Here is an 18,576-nt window from a genome sequence, read left to right on the forward strand (position 1 = left end):
CGAATCACCAAAAACTGAGATTTTTTAAAACTCCTTTTTTTGCGTTTACGTGTGGACGAGGAATACAGAGTTCGTCATGCAATGTCAAAGGCATGTGCCTTTTTCCACGTCACGCTGTGCACCATGTTATTGTTTACATGAGATTGCAGAATGGAAGATAGTAAGATTAACAGTATTTTGTCTCTATCTGCAGTTTTTACACGCTTACACATACACACGCAGTTACTGTCCCTCCATTTAGAAAGGCAGAGGCGTCACGGTGTGATTATTTTATGTGTAGTTGTTTTTTCCCTGTGTAATAATATTCAACATTGCTGTCAATACATTTTTCAAAATGGGTTAAAAAACAAACAACTGTGGGATACCGTTTGTCCGCGATTTGAACCAAGGGAACAAATTGTGGCAGGATCAGCCTGATATTATTTGTATCCCGCTGTAACTTTGCTGTATAAAGAGCTAACATCTCCAAAATGTCAGGAGTAGTTAGTTATTACAAGAAGTGTTTGTGAACTAAAAATCAAGAATGTCGGATACTGTTTCTCCGTGATTTGAAGAGCCCAGCGCTGCTCCCGACACAGGGAAAACCAATTCTGCAGGGGAGACCTACCTTTGCACTTGTGCAGGTGAAGCCAAAGGGAAGATATGCTTCACCATATTTTCTAGTCTTTGGAAGGAAGTTGGTTTGGAAACATATTTGCCGATGCTTCATCTCCTGCTTTGCGTTTGCGTGGGCGCTCCATCAGAAACCTGTCCATTAAGCTAGCAGTGGCCAAGAGTTCTTCTTCTTCTTTTTTATCTTCATACCGCGCCCCCCCCCCCCTAGGGGGTGGGCCCCACACTTTGGGAACCTCTGGTGTAGGTCATGTTGTGTTTGGTCCTGGCCTTTCTAGTTGTGATTATTCGTGCTAGCTGCGCTCTTTGTGTGCTCTCACGTCCCTTGTTATCTTTCTGTGTGTTTATGCGTCTCCCTCAGTCCTTTGTCGCATCCTCCCTCTTGGCTGTGTTTCCTTGTGTGCCTCTCCGTATGATTAGTTATGAATTTCCCAGTTTAGTTTTGTATCACCTTTTCCCCCATTCAGCGAATAAAGCTGTATTTTGAGTTAAAGTCCTGTTTGCGTCTGGGTCCTATTCCTGCCTGCACACAGCCATTTCATGACATTAATTTTACTGGACAAAAGAAAAAGACAACTGAATAAAGCAAATTGTAAACTTATTTTACTTATTTATTTTCTGTTTGAATAGCAGCCTGCACTTTGAATCATTGGGGGTTACGCACAATATAAAAGCAATAACCTATCCAAAGCAATCACAAGGATATTATGGGTTCAGCATCCAAAACTGTGAGCAAGGAAGAGTAAACCATCTCCTGCAGCCACTCACCAACTGGTAGAAGCATGCTCAGTTTTCCCCCCAGTGATCTACTGGTCTGCAGTTTTATTTTACTAATTTAATGGCTTACCTCATGAATATTTAACTTTATAATTAACTTGCTCAACAGCACTGCTGAATAGCTCTACAAGGTTTTGCGTCTGGTGTCCTGTTGGGATTCAGTTCAATTTAATTTTATTTATATAGTGCCAAATCACAACAGCAGTACATCAAGGTGCTTTAAACCCCCAAAAAATCAGACGACCCCCTTTAAGCAAGCACTTGGCAACAGTGGGAAGGAAAAATTCCCTTTTAACAGGAAGAAACCTTTCGGCAGGATCAGGATCAGGGAGGGGCGGCCGTGACTGGGGGGGCGGTAATGGGAGGAAGACAGTACAAAACGCACACTGTGGGAAAAAAGAGAGATAATGACTTGTGATTAAATGGTGTCTAAATACTACTTTGCACTGAGTTGAGAGTTGTACGTAGACATTGATGGACATTTTTGCTGATTAGCTAATGTAGTGCTATGCTTGTTCTGTATGATTGATGTATAACACCAGTGTTAAGTTTTTGTGTCCAACGTATTTCTGAGTAAAGCTATTCTGGAGCACATGCTAGGGAAACATTTACCACATTATAGGTTTCACACCAGATAAACCCATAATAATTTATTTTTTGTAGTGTGCATGCAGACTGAACATTACCATATTATGGCTCAAAGTTCAAATCACACATCTGCCACAACATTTACACAGGAAGGAAAAGAAAAAGCACAATTCCCAATAACCAGCAGCATTTAATATCAAAGCCATACAGCACAGTTTTCAGTTTTATAGTTTTATTGAATTGCATCACTCTACATCATCTAGAATTTCAACAAGATATTCTTTAAAGACCAAATATAATACTTGCATCCCTGCAATAAGTCTCTACACTTAAGAAGAGAAAGCTTTTTTTTTTTTTTTTACTGAAACATACATTAAGAATTAATATTTAATTAAACATTGCCATAAAAGTTATGTTCATTCTTGAATGCCATTTTTCTAGTCATATATTTTATATAATAGATTTAAGTCTCTGTCTCTTTCATAGGAATACTAGAAAACAAAGAAGGTAAGAAATGCACAAAACCCATTGAGTAGCATTGCCTAATACTACAGCAAAGAAGTTACTGGACATTCAGTTGACATGCACTCAGTTGAAGAATAGAAAAGAACACAGCCATAGAAAGGAAGAGTTATGGCCATGATGTCGGTCAGTTTGGCAAATTACTGATTGGCTTGTTCTCTTGGATAGACTCTAAATAAAAGATGGATGTAGCCTGCATGTCTTGAGTGACGGCAAAGGGAGCAGTCTTTATATAGAAATCTCAGATAATGAGACTTGGTTCTACCTTGCAAGGGAAGCCAAATATTGGGTTCATGCCAGCTGCACTCTGGTGTTCTTGGGAAGTTCTTTTTAAGGTGTTTGTTCAGTCACCATAGCAAAGGTTGCTAGTGGTTCAGAGTAGTTGGGGTATATATTGCAATGGCTAAGGAGGTCATTTGTGTAGAGCTTAAAGTGCTTCTTTGGTTTGCAATACTTGTGATGGTAGGGTAGGTCATGATCACCCATGCAGATTGTATTTCCTACTCTGTGCCTTTAGGGCCAGGTTGAGTTGGTTTTACAAAGGATCTAGATAGAGGAGCTCCAGGTTCGTGAAATACATTCTGTCTGATGTATCTGCAGAGCAGGGTGGAGACAAATGCTGCACTGCATATGCCTAAAACTTGTTGATGACCTTCAGGATATCATTTTTAAGAACCCATCTTAAAAACCGAAGACCAACATTGTGGTTAATGCCATTCTCTCATGACTTTAGTTTTTTGAGTGTTTGCCTTGGGTGAAAAGACTGGCACTGGCTAGCTATTGTGTTTAAGGTGAACTAACTGAATTGAGCGATTCTGTGAATCAGGCCTGCATCCCATCATGCACTTGCAGGAGGAAGGAAAGGAGTCTGGCTGGCATCATAGAGCCACAGGCAAGAACCGATTGGTGACATCATGGTGGCTATGACCATCTTTTATGTATAGTCTATGGTGTCACGTTTATGGTGTCTATGTTAGGTTTCTTGAGGTAAACCAGGTGACATGTTTCCTGTTTACCAGTATCACAACAATTACATAAACTAATCCACGCCTACAGAAGGCCTGATCTCAACATGTTGTAGGTCCTCTGCCGTCTTTTCACAATGTTACCAGGAAACGTTCTGCTCAGCCATGCTTCAGTACATTTCAGTGGCATAACTCTTTCATTGTATGACGAAGCACGGGTTGCACTGAGAAGTAGGAGGATAGAAAAAGAACAGGTTGCACAGTCTGAGGGACATTCAGGAATGTATCAACAGGAAACAGTACTGGTGTTTCTGACCATTCACTTACTATCGATCTCATATACACAACCCAGCCAAGCTGGGCACAATGTACACAAAGGGAGATCCCTTAATTAGAACATGTGGGTTGCACTCAGCCAGGCTTGAGTACTGTAAATCTATGGCTATCAGTATAGTAAATCACTTATATGTAAACACTAATCCATGCAATATGGCTTTGTTTGTATTGAGAATACAGTAGCTCCTTCTTGAACGCAAATAGGATTGGAGTTTGAGATATATATGTATATGTTGGGGTTTTTGTTCCAACAAGTGAGAGGTTAAATGTACCCTGTGAAGTTTTCTTGTCAAAGTATTGTGGTTTTAATATTAAGCAGGTGGTTATTGGGTAACCTTTCACCTTGTGGGGTTAATGTAGTAACTGCATACACTATACAGGCTGTATTAACAGATCAAGTCAAACCTGACCACCTCAAGGTACTTTAAGTGTTTAAGTGGTCTTCTTTTCAAGCTTTCAAGGCTACCTTAACTTGCATGACGGAGAACCGACAGACACATCTCATGATCAATGTACTTTTTGTATTTTGCAACTTAGTCTCTACTTAGTTACTTAAGGTTTTGATACTTTAATTTCAGAAGTCAGATAATTGCAGAAGTCACTGCATTGCTGAATTCCTCTGAAAGACTTGGTTTTGAAACTTTATCAGGTCCAGATTAGCACCTAGATTTATTCTTAAACCCTGCAAATTTCATTTTAGTTGGACCATTTCAAAACAACAAGTTAGATGATAAGTGGCACAGCAATAGTCCCTCTTACGCTGCTTTCTTCCTTATAAAACAAAGCAGATCTCTTTATAGCCCAAATCATACACTGTTTAACACATTCATTGCTATATTTGTGAAATCTCTGCTCTTTAATGCTGTTAGTGGTCCAAACTTCCACAGGGTACCTTTAAAAGAGACACTCACAGGTTGGTAAATACATTTTCACAGATAATGCAATACTGCTTTTGCATGCCTGTTCTACAAGCCTATTGTTATACATATTTCTGTTACCATATATGTAATAATGTTCAACACTTCCACGTGTCACACAGTCATGCCCCGCTGAGCGCAGCCCAGAGTTCTAAAAGTAGGTAACAATCAACATTAGTGTCAGTGTAGCTGGATCCCCGCTCACTGCCACCACAGTGCCAGCAGATGACAGACTCGCTGTCTTCACAGGTGAAGAGAGAATAGACTCAACAGTGAGGTGGATGGCAAGATGGCACCTTTGAAAGAATAATGCTGTAACGGAGCAGTGATTCATTAACAAGTCTTTACCCAGTTAGACAGTAATATATCTCTACATACTCTCATCATACTCATTGACCTCTAATATACTCTACTATGCTTAAGTCACAATATTCACTCATTTTTACATTGTGCTTTTTTTAATCTGATTGTTTGACAGTGTGTGTGGGCTGATGTGCAGTGAAGACTGAACTCAGCCGGTTTTCAGACTTTACCGAACAATATCGTTGATGTCACGTCCGAATAATAAGCTCATCTGGGTTTTAATGTAAAGGTCGAATATGTCCGTCCTCCATTTCACCCTGATGTCCTGGAATTTGCAAGAGCTGTAACTTTCCATAATATCCTCCTGTTCATTGACTTTTTTGCACTTAAAGGTGGGTTCAGTAGTGGCAATACATGTGATCACGTGTTCGAGATATTAATGCCGAGGTGGTTCATCTAACTGCTACAGTATGCTAAGTGTTGTGAAGGTTTATTTCAAATTCAAGGCTATTCTTTCAGTGATGTTCAATAGCTGAATAGACCTGTCATCGTGGTAATAATGTCATATATTAATGAAACACAATCTGATGTCTACACCGAAAGTGGGGAATTCTCTGCTTACAGGGAATTTAAAATCCATCAAAAAGAAGTTGCCTTTTAAAATCCTTTACCTGCTCAACCATGTGGTGATGTTTAAGGCTTTATATTCAGTGTTCTTCATATATCTGTTTCGGATGGTAGCTATTTGGATTCAAACAAACAGGTTAGAGAAGCTGCAGCACCTGTGAAGCTACTGCCACTTTCACTGAGGATAAGATTTGTACCATAGCACTAAAAGATGTCAGTAAAGGCAAATATAATCATAACAGAACAACATTTTCATATGTACAATCTCCACTAGACTTACACAGCTAATATAAGCAACCCATCACCAATTCAGACAAGGAATGCATGAACAGAAGGCAAAAATCAAACCGTGTTTATCTGCATGGAGAACACTGAGGTGCTGCCTGTCTCTCTAAGCAGTCGCTTTCTCAAGGTAGCGGGCGTGTCGCGTCAGAAACTATCCCTTAAATGTGTTTAGTTAAAATAAAACTACACCGAAAAACACCAGCGGGAATTTGTGTTAGCATCTACACATGCAAATCCTTGAGAAGAACTGACATCAGCTGGCCTTCTTCTACTGGTGCCAGGTTAAAACGACATCATTCTTCACAGGGATTAGTTGTGCTTTAAAGAAACAGTACCGTGTAACAGCCAGTAAACCATCAGAGACATTACCCTCAGAACAGCCATTGTATACAGAGTGAATGTAAAAGAGATTAAGAGAGTGAACAGAACAAACGAAGGCAACAAAATCGGAAAATTATGGAGGAGATAAAATATACTTGGTCATTATAAGATTATTAACCTTAAAAGGTGGCCTTATGGGGTCATCTACTGATTGTTATGTGAGGATTTAAAGTTACTACTGGAACCACTGCTCTATAATAGCACATCTGTTTCTTTCCTATTCATGAACTGGTGAACAGCTGGAACTGTACAGTAAAATGACCGCATTATTCTACCCTTCAGTGGTTCTTCTCTCATTAAAATCACTTGTTTATTCAGAGCCAGTGTTCACTTTCCCAGATAAAGTTCTAGGCTAAATGTCATATTTAAATGGCTTTGGGTAAATAACATCCATAAGAGAGGACAGCTAGCTAAAGACTTCTCCGTTTTCCTGAGAACGCAAACTAATCTGTCAACTAGGTATTTCGAGTCTTCATTTTAATGTCATGGCTGATGCGAGGGTAATTTGGTCAGTTATGAAATAAATAAATAAACAAAAGTCTGCGATATATTCACAGATATAATAAGCAGCTACTATAAAGTGACAGCTACACAGATGAGCTATCTGTGGTGATCAGCTGCATTCCCAAACTGACTACTGAAAAGCTGCTACATGGAAAACTCAACCTTCGGGGTCCTTGCTACATGACAATCTCCACCTTACAGTGGCTCAAAGCTATTAGAAACATGTACATGAAGTAATCCACAATCTTGAAATCCAGCAAACTACCATGATGAGATGCAAACATGTTTTAGTAATCTCACGTTGTAAAATGCACTGTTCGTTCAATTTTCACCGCAGTTGACACCATTCATTTGCACTATGTAAACATGTACTTACAAAAAGAGTTGAGGGAGTTTGGGGGTTGTGGGGATTGGGGTGGGTGAAACAGAGGAGAAAAAAAGGTTTTAGGGCTGGAGGGGAAGGAGTTAAAGAAGTGAGGAGTGTCAGGAGTCTTGGCGTGTAGTCGAATATCTTCATGCTCAGTCCCTGTTCACGCTGCACCAGACGGCTGCAAATAGAAAGAGGGATGACGAGTGAGAAAAAGGTTCGAAAGGAAGGAGTTTTTAAAGAAAGCGTGCCTCAGAGTGAAAAAACAATGTGGAGAGTGAGCAAAAAAAATGGATTGAATGGAAATGAGAAGAAAGCAGAACAGGCGTGGGGGAAAGAAGAGCGCCAAGAAGAGAAATGGACAAAAAAGTGATTACTAGACAATAAAACAGGCAGTCAGCCAAGTATCAGCTGGGTCACTGACAGTCTGCGACTCGGCGCAGGGATGCCTGCCAGCATCAGTTGTTTTGGATGAAGCAGATTCCAAAGCCAGGTTTCTGTAGATAATGCCTATAAATTTTACATAACACATCCAGGGTTGTTGAACAAACTAATCACTTTCTCAGCATTATATAGAACACTTGCTCTGCAACTGTGTACTATTGCATCACACCTTTATAGTAATATTAGCACATATTGTGTTATCTCAGTATCACCTGCACTACTGATAATTCTACTACTAGGGTAAGTCAGCAACTGCTCAGGAACCCCAAGAAACAGATTTTGGATCCAAGTTGATCAGAAAGAATCTGATGTAAATGTTCATGAAAATTTAAAGGAGTAACTAGTTCGATGAAAATTGGTAGTGTATTTTTTTTTAATGCACCACAACTAACAACCATGCAGAAATAACATTCTGTATATGAATTATATTAAACTGTATTTAGACATAACCTCCGACTATGACATGACCTTCTGTGAACTTAAATCAGTATATTTCTCTGATGTTCTAGACATACAAGACAAAATGAGGATTCATCAATAATCATAATGGCAGATTTAGATTTATTTATTAATCTTGTAATGATACCAAAAAATATTTTGATGTTCCCACTGTTTGTCTTTAAGTCATCCTCCGTTCTCTGTGGTAGGAAGGTTGTTCCTGAACTTTTTTTTCTGTCTCTTTATGTAAACTGACTTTATACTGTTGAGGTCAGAGCTCAGTGGGGGCCATACCATCTGCTGTAGTACTTTAATGTCTCTGCCTTTATGTTTGGAGTCATTATCATGCTGCAGAATTATTTTGAGACCAAGTGGAAGAATGTGGGGTTCCTAAAACTGCATATTTCTGTGTGCCCAATGTCGGCTGGCACATCAGACTGCGCACAGTCCATATACTGAGTTCACAGTTTGCATAGGTTTTTGTAACTTCAAAATAGGGAAGGTACATACTACAAGAAAAAGCTTTTGTGTTTCTGTGCATGGAGTGAAACTGTGGAACAGTTTGAATATGGAATTGAAGCAATGTCCAAACATAAAACAATTCAAAAAGAGTTATAAAGATCTTCTTGAACTATAAAGAAAGGGAAAATGTGTAATTTCATGAAACATTTCATGATGTGATATTATATAGTGTATATATCAGAAATCTGTTTGTTATTTCTATTACAGATTATATCAGTAAGGAAGCTGACTAAATATTAACTGATAACTTATGGCGAAGGGGTGGGATTAAATAGGCGTGTACTTCTTCCCACTCCCTTTCGACATGTAACTGAATCAGAACAGAAGCAATATTGAAATGTATTAACTTTATTTTGTGTAGTATTTTTTTCTCTCTTATTTTCTTTGCTAAATGTACCTGTTTATTGTTTACATGATCGAAATAAATTGACAAACAAACATTACAGGCAACAAAGATTGACCTTTCTTACATGTAACTGTAATATTGTACAAGCAGGCTTGTAAGTATCTGAAAGGATTATTTATCACTGCAAAAGAGGAAAAACTTGGCAATTTTACTTCAAATGTGTAAAAATCAGAGAAAAAGGAAACTTTGTCTTGTCTTCTTTGTGTTCTCGAGAAAATATCACAAAGTATTTCAAATCCAGATATCGTTCTGGTCATTGGTCCCAATCCACAAATGGTTTGGAGGACATTTCAGCTGCAGCGTCACACTGCTTTTGTTTTATTCTCTAGTTGTACTGTTTTACCACTGACCTGGCACGGCTACAGAGGACACAGCCTCCGGCTGGCACAGTGTATCCACCTTCACATGCTGAAAGGCTTTGTTGGGAGCCGACTGGAGGTGCCTGGAATCAGAGGAGAGCATGCACACACTAAATGACACACAGCATTTCTGTATGCACACATCTGTCTTGACTTTGCATACAGCCTCTCAAAAGCACACATGGACTCTAATCACTTTGCACGGCCCTTAGCCTTTACTGTAAGATTTGAAATATTAATGGTGGGGAGATGCTGTGAGCAGTGGAGCAGAAACTTGGATCAGCAGGCAACTACATCAGCAGCCTCTCCTTGTGCCCAGAACCATTACTAAATCACAATGACCTGAAGCAACTTGAGTGATTCAGCAACTCTGGACAATGTTAATTAAATGTTGGAGGATTTTTTTCAAACAGGCTCACGGCAGTAATAGAAGAAAAGTGAGAGCTCCTTTTATTGGGTGATCACCAATCAATTAGAACAGGGATAAGAAGGAACGCCGTGCTCAGCTCCAAAACACTTTCAGGGGACCAAGAGTGCTGACTCAAAGGCAATATCCTAAACAATATGAATGTCTGCGCTCAGTAATGACTTTTAATGCTTTCAAAGTGGAAAGCATTAAAAGTTTTATCTGTATCTATTCCTAAACAAATGGAATTCTTGGCTTTGGATATTAAAATAGTAAAGTCTCTTTCTATAACAGTTGTTGGGTGCTATAGGCCTCCGTCTGCTGTAAAGGAAACTTTATTATCTCTAAAGCATCTTCTGTCCAAATTAAAATATAACGAACTTCTATTGGCCGGAGACTTGAACTGGGACTGGCTGAATATAGCTTCTGATGAATTTAAATCCTTCTGTGACTCTGTTAATCTTAGCCAGTTGGTCAACCTACCTACAAGGCCAAATATAAAGAGTCCTGACAAATCTACTTTGATTGACCTAATTCTAACAAATGTCCCTCATAAGTTTCTGTCTCTAGGCGTGTTTTGTAATGATTTAAGTGATCATTGTGTAGTTGCTACCAGTAGGAACACTAAAATCCCTAAATGTAAACCGCGTATCATCTGTAAAAGAAATTTTAAAATATTTAATGAGCAAGCGTTTCATTATGACTTGTCTATGGTAAATTGGGAAAACTTGAGTCTGATACCAGACATCCATCTGGCTTGGGCTTATTTTAAAGAAATTTTTATGAAGATTTTAAATAAGCATGCACCTGCCAAAAAATTTAGGGTCAAGGGACGGGAGAACCCTTGGTTTTCATCGGAATTATCAGAGTCCATCCATCAGCGTAACGTGGCATGGGCAAAAGCTAGGAAAAACGATTCCCTGACTGACTGGTTAGACTTCAGGAAATTAAGAAACAAATGCACGACACTTATCAAGAAAGCTAAGTCAGAATATTATTTATCTGTTACTACAGAAAACCTCAATAACCCTCAGAAATTTTGAAAAGTAATTAAGTCCTTATCTATAAATAAAATATCACAGGCTCTTCCAAAATTCATTTTAAAAGATTCTGTCCCAGTTTATGACAGAACTGAGGTCTTAAACAGCTTTAACAAGCACTTTGTAGCTACTGGTTTTTTATTTAACTCTGTTGGAGCAGCCCCCATGATTCCCTGCACAGAACCCCAAACATATATTGGGGAGCTTTTTGATTTTTCTCCTTTTTCTGTCCAGGAAGTGCATAAAGCTCTTAAAGCCTTAGATCACAGGAAACCCCCAGGGCCAGACTTAATAGAGCCCTATTTTCTGAAAATAGCAGCTGATTACATTGCACAACCTCTTACGATCCTTTTTAATCTTTCAATCCAAAATAAAGAAATTCCACTTGTTTGGAAGTCTGCTTTTGTTACGCCAATATTAAAAGGAGGCGACCCGGCCATTTTGACTAATTACAGGCCAATATCAAACTTGTGTGTTTTGGCAAAAGTCCTTGAGTCTCTCGTCAGTGAGCAATTAAAAGAGTTCTTGTACTCTAATGAAGTTCTTTCAAAACTACAATCTGGGTTCAGAAAACAGCATAGTGCTGTCACGGCTGCCACAAAAGTGATAAATGACATACTTGTTGCTCTTGATAAAAAACAGCACTGTGCTTCTCTCTTTATTGACCTGTCAAAAGCTTTCGACACTGTGGATCATGCCATTTTAAAGCATAGGCTTCTTTCTTTGGGGCTGTCTAGACATGTTGTCTCCTGGTTTACTAATTATTTGAGTGACAGGACTCAATGCATTAAATGTGAAAATCTGTGCTCAGAACTTTTGAATATTCACACTGGGGTGCCACAGGGTTCAATTTTAGGACCTCTGCTGTTCATCATGTATATAAATGATTTGGGACAAAATGTGTCCAATGCTAGTATGCATTTTTATGCTGATGACACAGTTATTTATTCCTTTGGCTCAAACTTTGAAAAGGCAATAGAATCGTTGCAGAAAGCTTTTGACGTGGTTCAGCACACACTTCTGGAGCTGAAATTGGTTCTCAATGCTGAAAAGACAAAGCTAATGTTGTTTTCAAACATGAAGAGATTTCCTCAAACTGTCCCCTTGGTGTCCACTCTTGAGGGAAACCTCATAGAAGTGGTGCATACGTATAAATATCTTGGCTTTTTAATTGATGATTCTCTGACCTTTAAACCTCACATAGACAATCTTGTGAAAAAACTCAAACTAAAATTGGGATTTTTCTTTCGAAACAAATTTTGCTTTTCTTTTGAGACAAAAAAGCGTCTTGTAAATGCTACATTTTTATCTGTTTTAGATTATGGTGATCTGCTGTACATGAATGCTTCCGCCCAGTGTCTTCATAAGATTGACTCAGTTTATCATGCCTCCTTACGGTTTATTACAAACTGTAGGGCCTTGACCCATTGTTGTGATCTGTACGCTCGAGTGGGATGGCCTTCGTTGTCCTCCAGGAGGTTTGCTCACTGGTGCATCTTTATTTATAAGGCCCTGCTTGGACAAATGCCCACCTACATTTGCGATCTGCTCACACGGAGAAGTACTGTTTCTTACAGCCTGCGTTCAAGCGATCTTTTATTGCTCAATGTTCCATTTGCCAGAACTGAACTGGGAAAGAGGGCTTTTACTTATGCTGCCCCTTTCACATGGAACATGATGCAAAAAGACTGGAAGATAGCAGATCTTATTTCATTAAATGCTTTTAAGTCCAGATTGAGAGAGCCAGAGAAAAATGTTTTTAAAATGTAATTGTTATTTATAATATGTATGTAACTTTGTAATTTCAACGTGTTGTCGCCTTTTGGCCAGGACTCCCTTGCAAAAGAGGTTTTTAATCTCAATGGGACTTTTCCTGGTTAAATAAAGGTTAATAATAATAAAAAGTGGATCAGCACGGGGAATTAATCACTTTGAGGCTGTTCTCCGTGTTTACAGATGCTTCATTCTGTCAGTTGCTTTGGATCAATGGTTGGAGCCTGGGTTCGGAAAATGAAAAGTTCTTAATACTGGCACATGTGACGGATAGAGCTCAGGATTAAGAATAAAATTGGAGCCAAAAACGATTAAAACTCACCTCTTCCACTCCTCCTCGCCATCCCAGAACTCATAGACGACAAAGGATAAACCATCTGGCAGACGCACTGCAGTCACACTGGAGCAGAGGCAGAGGAAAATGGGAATGAGAGGATGAAAGTGGACAGAAGGTGATATGGAAAGTGACGGGTGAGAGACGTTGGATTCATGATAGAGAACGGTGAAGCAGTGCACATTAAGGATACATTTGTAAAGGAGACAAAGCAGACACGAGATAAGATAAGATAAGATAAGATAAGATAGAACTTTATTAATCCCTCGGGTGGGTTCCTCTGGGAAATTCGATTTCCAAAAAAGCACAGCACCGACAGAAGTTACAGAGTTATACACACACACACATATATATAAATACAGAGACAATATAAATAAAATATACGAAGGGGATAAATAGAATAAATAGGAATAAAAATAAAAATACAAGTGAATTGCACATTTCAAGTATTGAGTCTATTGCACTGTTGACTATTTACAAAAGTATTGCACAAAAGGTATTGCACAGTGAGGTGAAGAGGCACTACAGCTTAGTTGTTCCCTCCTTTGTCCTCCTGTTTCCCCTCCCTCTCCCCTCCAGAGAGGAGTTAAACAGTCTGATGGCGTGTGGGACAAAGGAGTTTTTAAGTCTGTTAGTTCTTGTCTTTGGGAGAAGCAACCTGTCACTGAACAGACTCTTCTGGTTGTTTATGGCCGTGTGCAGAGGATGCCTGGCATTGTCCATAATGTCCATCAGTTTCTTTAATGTCCTTTTCTCTGCCACTGTCACCAGAGTGTCCAGCTTCATGCCGACCACAGAGCTAGCCCTCCTGATCAGTTTCTCCAGCCTGGATGAGTCCTTCTTTGCTGTGCTGCTCCCCCAGCACACCACAGCATAGAAAAGTACTCCAGCAACCACCGACTGGTAAAACATCCTCAGGAGCTTCCTGCAGATGTTAAAAGACCTCAGCCTCCTGAGGAAGTACAGTCGGCTTTGGGCTTTTTTATACAGGTGCTCTGTGTTGCATGACCAGTCCAGTTTATTGTCCACCCACAGCCCGAGGTACTTGTACTTGTTGACCACCTCCACCTCCTCCCCCTCTATCTGAACCGGCAGTGGACCTGCTCTAGACCTCCCGAAGTCCACAACCAGTTCCTTAGTCTTTGAGGTGTTGAGTTGCAGGTGGTTTGTGTGACTCCATGCGACAAAGTTCCTCACCAGACTTCTGTACTCCTCTTCCTGATCATCCCAGATACACCCCATGATGGCTGTGTCGTCTGCAAACTTCTGAATGTGGCATAATTCAGAGTTGTAGCAGAAGTCAGAGGTGTACAGGGTGAAGAGAAGAGGGGACAGCACAGTTCCCTGTGGTGCTCCTGTGCTGCTGACCACTGTGTCAGACGTGATGTCCTTCAGCCTGACGTACTGTGGTCTGTCGGTGAGGTAGTCGGAGATCCAGGCCACCAGGCAGGGGTCCACCTCCATCCTGTTCAGTTTTTCTTGAAGCATACAGGGCCGGATGGTATTAAAGGCACTGGAAAAGTCAAGAAACAGGATCCTGACCGTGCCTTTTCCCCCATCCAGGTGTGAGTGGGCTCTGTGTAGGAGGTACAGGATGGCATCCTCCACTCCGACACCCGCCTTGTATGCAAACTGTAGTGGGTCCTGGGCATGTTGTACCTGTGGTCGGAGGAGGTTGAGGAAGAGCCGCTCTAGAGTCTTCATAAGATGTGACGTCAGTGCCACCGGTCGGAAGTCATTCAGCTCATTGGGCCGGTTCTTTTTGGGGACCGGGACGATGCAGGATGTCTTCCATAGGGCGGGCACTCTCCCCAGTCGCAGACTGAGATAACAGTTTATATTTCAGAAAATCGCATCTCGGACTTTATTGATGTCACTGCACTTAACACCAAGAATAGCAAATAAGATCTATCAGAGTGTGATCATCAATGCACAGAGGTTATTATGTGGGATGTTATGGAGACATTTTGGATGGTACACTTTGCTGTAATGAACTCGGGCTCCTCCGTATGTATTCCAAAGGAGGGTGAATGTGCCCATGGGAACTTTGTCACACTTGGCTAACAGCGTAACTCAGTTTTCACAGCAAGCGCCGCATTTAAAGGCTTCAATGGTAAAAGTGGAACATGTTATGGACATGTCGACATGTTAATGTGTTTTTATATGCCTAACATTTGCCCATTTGACCAACAATATAACGTCCCAAATGGAATTAGGTTTAGAAACAAAAGCAGAAAACGACTCAAAGACTCGGTGCTGTTAATGCCAGCAATTTTCTTTGGTCCATTATATGCACTTGTGCCTCTTGGTAATTTTCTGGCTCTGAAATCAAGCAGCTGTTGACGTGTTTGAGCAGATCACTCTGTGCGGTGCAGTTTCTGCGTGAAATTACACTTGCACGTATGCCTGCTCGGGGTTAGTCTCAGGACCGGCATGATTTTAATTTTACCTTTCAAGGATTCCAATTTTCATAGTGCGAGCTCAGAGCTTAGCAAAAACTAAAAAGATGATGCTGTTGTGATTCGCTGTGTGGCAGGCAGGAGAAAGAACCAAATGCAGGACTCGGTACACACAGGGATGAACTCAAAAAGGCAGCTTTAGTTTGCTTTAAAACACTAGAAGACGACAAAATAAAACCTAAACTGGAAAACCTGAAATTAAGACTAGGGAACAGGAAACTAGGAGTTACAAGGGAACACGGAGCACAGGAAAACCACACAGCTACGAGGGACAGCTCGACAACAAAACAGGGACGACAGAGGACTAAAATACACATCGGATAAATCAGGGAATGGGAGACAGCAGGGAAACAGCTGGGACTAATTGGGCAGACGAGGTGGGGAACACAGAGCAGGACTATCAAAATAAAACAGGAACCAAAACGTAAGAACTAGAAAACCTCAAGAGGCATAACCAGAATTAAACCAAACACAAGTTAGTATTAATCAAAACAAAAAACAGCGATCAGACTCAGGACCGTGACAGATACAGAAGTCAGTATACTGCTCAGTAGAATCTATATGCTCAAAGTAGTTGGATTATAACTCTGATTCCGAGCTACATCAATGACTTAAAGAAATAAGATAGTATTTTGGGTGATGTCAGCAGACAAAATTACTTCTCTTTTTTTGTAGTTATCATACATGACTGACTTTAAACTACTTTTATCAGATGCTTTACCTCAGGGGTCTCAAACTCGAGGGCCGGTGTCCTGCAAGTGTCCATGTGTCCCTGTTGCAACACACCTGAATAAAATTAGTAGGTCATTTGCAAGAGTATAGAACTTGACAGCATGCTGAAGTGGCAACCCCTAACCTTACTCAGGTAAATGTAAGTGTTTGGAAAAAATGTACTTCTAAAAGTACTTTTATTGCACCATGTTCATTCACTCAGCTGCTGTAACATAAATCAAATGGCTAAATTGCCACCTCAGCATGCAGTCAAGTTCTAATATTATTCAGGTTTATTGCAACAGGGACACATGGAAAAGTTGCAGGACACCAGCCCTCGAGGACTGGAGCTTGATATATATATATATATATATATATATATATATATATACACACACACACACACACACAAAATAAGGTGTATATATACACACTGTTTAGCAATGTGCTTTATGTCATTATCACCCTGGAAGAGTCCTCTTTTGCTAAACTTCTAAAGGCAGTCATATGGTCCGTTCATATTTTTTGCAATAGGAAATCTCTTATAAACATGATCTATTTTTTGTCTCATGCAGCCACTATATGATCACAGTCTCAGCTCCATCCTTCACTGTGGTGGCCCAGGCCAGATTCATGCCCAGCATGTGGGATTCCTTTCAGCCAAACACATTTATCTTAGTCATATCTAATCAAAGCTGGTGCTCCCAAGATTCTTGTTCTTTATCTGGAATTTTGTGCCAAAGACTGAGCAACTTTTTCCCCCTCTTTTTTTTTTCTTGGACACTTTCCATCGGAGTGGCATTAAGCAATGGTCTTTGCACCATCTGAGCTGCCTCAGTTACTCTGATCTCTATTGATAACCCCTGCGTAGGGCCCAAGCCTTTACCCATCTGTTTTTCAGAGACAGAGTGTACAAGTTGTTCATAAGGTGATTATTTTAAGAGAACACTCCATATGACTCTGATTAGTGGTAGTATGTTTTCTTTTTTACCTCAAAATAACCACGGCCATGGTTCCACTGACTTTTAGTTGATAAATAATCTTCTGTATATTCTTCCCATTCAAGCACAATTTTCAGACAATCACAATACCATCTCCCTTCTTCCAATATTTTCTGTAACCTAACCTGCTTTTATTGCCGGCTGTACATGCAGGCTACCAGCAGTGTGAAAAGACATTACTGTTATGTGTGTGTGTGTGTCTGCAGGTCTGCTCTAAACCTGTAGAGGGCACTGAGGGACAGGAGCTGCTGCCTGTTAAATCTTTATAGGGTGTCAGAAGAAATAACTTGAATTGTCTGAGCTCTGCTGGAGGATTTAATAGAATTTGTGCTTCTAATCACAACCAAACATCAAATGATAATGAGCAAGGACAGCAGAGACTAAATAAAGTTTATATATTACAGTTAGGCAACGATGAAATTAAAAACTGACAAAGGAGGAAAAAAGGCATTCAGTGGCACACCAGAGACAGAAAAAGACAGAAGTCTTTGCACAGATAATGTGCAAGCTTCCATCTGAAAACCTTGCTGCATTATTTATATTAAGATACCTACAATTACTGTGCTGCTCCCACATTTATTATAATTTCTGGCAATGACAACAAACCTACCTTACTGCTGCACCTGTTTTTCCTTTTAGCCATGTGTGCTTTTTATTGATTGCAATTAGGACTTGTCCTTCATGAGAAGGTGTGACTTAAGTAAGGTTTGTTCTGTCAGGTTGTTAAAGCTCCTACAGACTTTGAAGGACATGATGGGATAATAGCATAACTAATTCTTAGAATACAACAAAAGAATGCTACGATGTTCAGAGCAACAAGGCACAAGGACAAGATTTAACATATCCATCTTCAGGTGCTTTTACACAATTCCTTTGACTATTATGCATCACATTTTTTTTTTACTATGTTTATCTTTTTTCAGCACAGAAACCTTCAGCAGTCTGTTAGTGTGTTTTGCAGATTTTTTTCTTTCTTGCTCAAACTCGGTCAGGGTTACCCTCCCCAGTCGGCAAAGGCAGGCTGCAGAAAATAAAACCAACAGCATCAAACTGCCAAACCACTAGTCAAACTTCAAAATGCTGTTTATTATGAATGTCAAAGCCCTTAAAATACCAAAGAACCTTGTCTGTAGCTACATTAGTGAGTGAACAGACTTATTTGAAGGCATATTACCTAGTCAAATTGACATATCTTTTTAGTTTAATGATTACTGTGAGGGATATTCATTCCCTATAGTTCAAGAACTTGTCTGGAATTAGTCTGGTGTATGATATGTAGATGTGACAGGAACCTGATCAAACAGCAGTTTGGGTTTTAGAGGTGCATTTAACATCTTTTTTATGTCTGATCCTGGTGCAAAACATCTGGTGATAAGTTGGAAGTACATTAAACAATTGCAGTTATAAACAGCACTTCGGTTAGATGTAGGAATGGTTCTAGTAGAGAACTGGTTCCCAGTAACAATTCTTTGGAATTGTTAGTTTGCTTGCCTATCGAT

At 39.9% G+C, this 18,576-nt stretch overlaps 1 protein-coding gene across 2 annotated transcripts in view; it reads right to left on the reverse strand.

Annotated features, from left to right (window-relative positions):
• Nucleotides 1–2,147: 2,147 nt before the first annotated feature.
• Nucleotides 2,148–18,576, reverse strand: part of necab2 (N-terminal EF-hand calcium binding protein 2) — a 153,956-nt gene continuing 137,527 nt past the window's right edge. For both annotated transcript variants that reach the window (XM_085464585.1, XM_085464584.1), the window contains 3 exons: nucleotides 12,895–12,972; nucleotides 9,345–9,436; nucleotides 2,148–7,365 (listed from right to left, as the gene is read on the reverse strand). In XM_085464585.1, the coding sequence (XP_085320711.1) occupies nucleotides 7,337–7,365; nucleotides 9,345–9,436; nucleotides 12,895–12,972 (199 nt within the window). In that variant the 3' untranslated portion in view covers nucleotides 2,148–7,336. The remainder of the gene's footprint in view (nucleotides 7,366–9,344; nucleotides 9,437–12,894; nucleotides 12,973–18,576) is intronic.

Source organism: Copadichromis virginalis, linkage group LG7, assembly GCF_057382275.1.
Source record: "Copadichromis virginalis isolate Kocher_CV1m ecotype Utaka linkage group LG7, C_Virginalis_male_GT1.1, whole genome shotgun sequence".
Classification (NCBI taxonomy): domain Eukaryota; kingdom Metazoa; phylum Chordata; class Actinopteri; order Cichliformes; family Cichlidae; genus Copadichromis; species Copadichromis virginalis.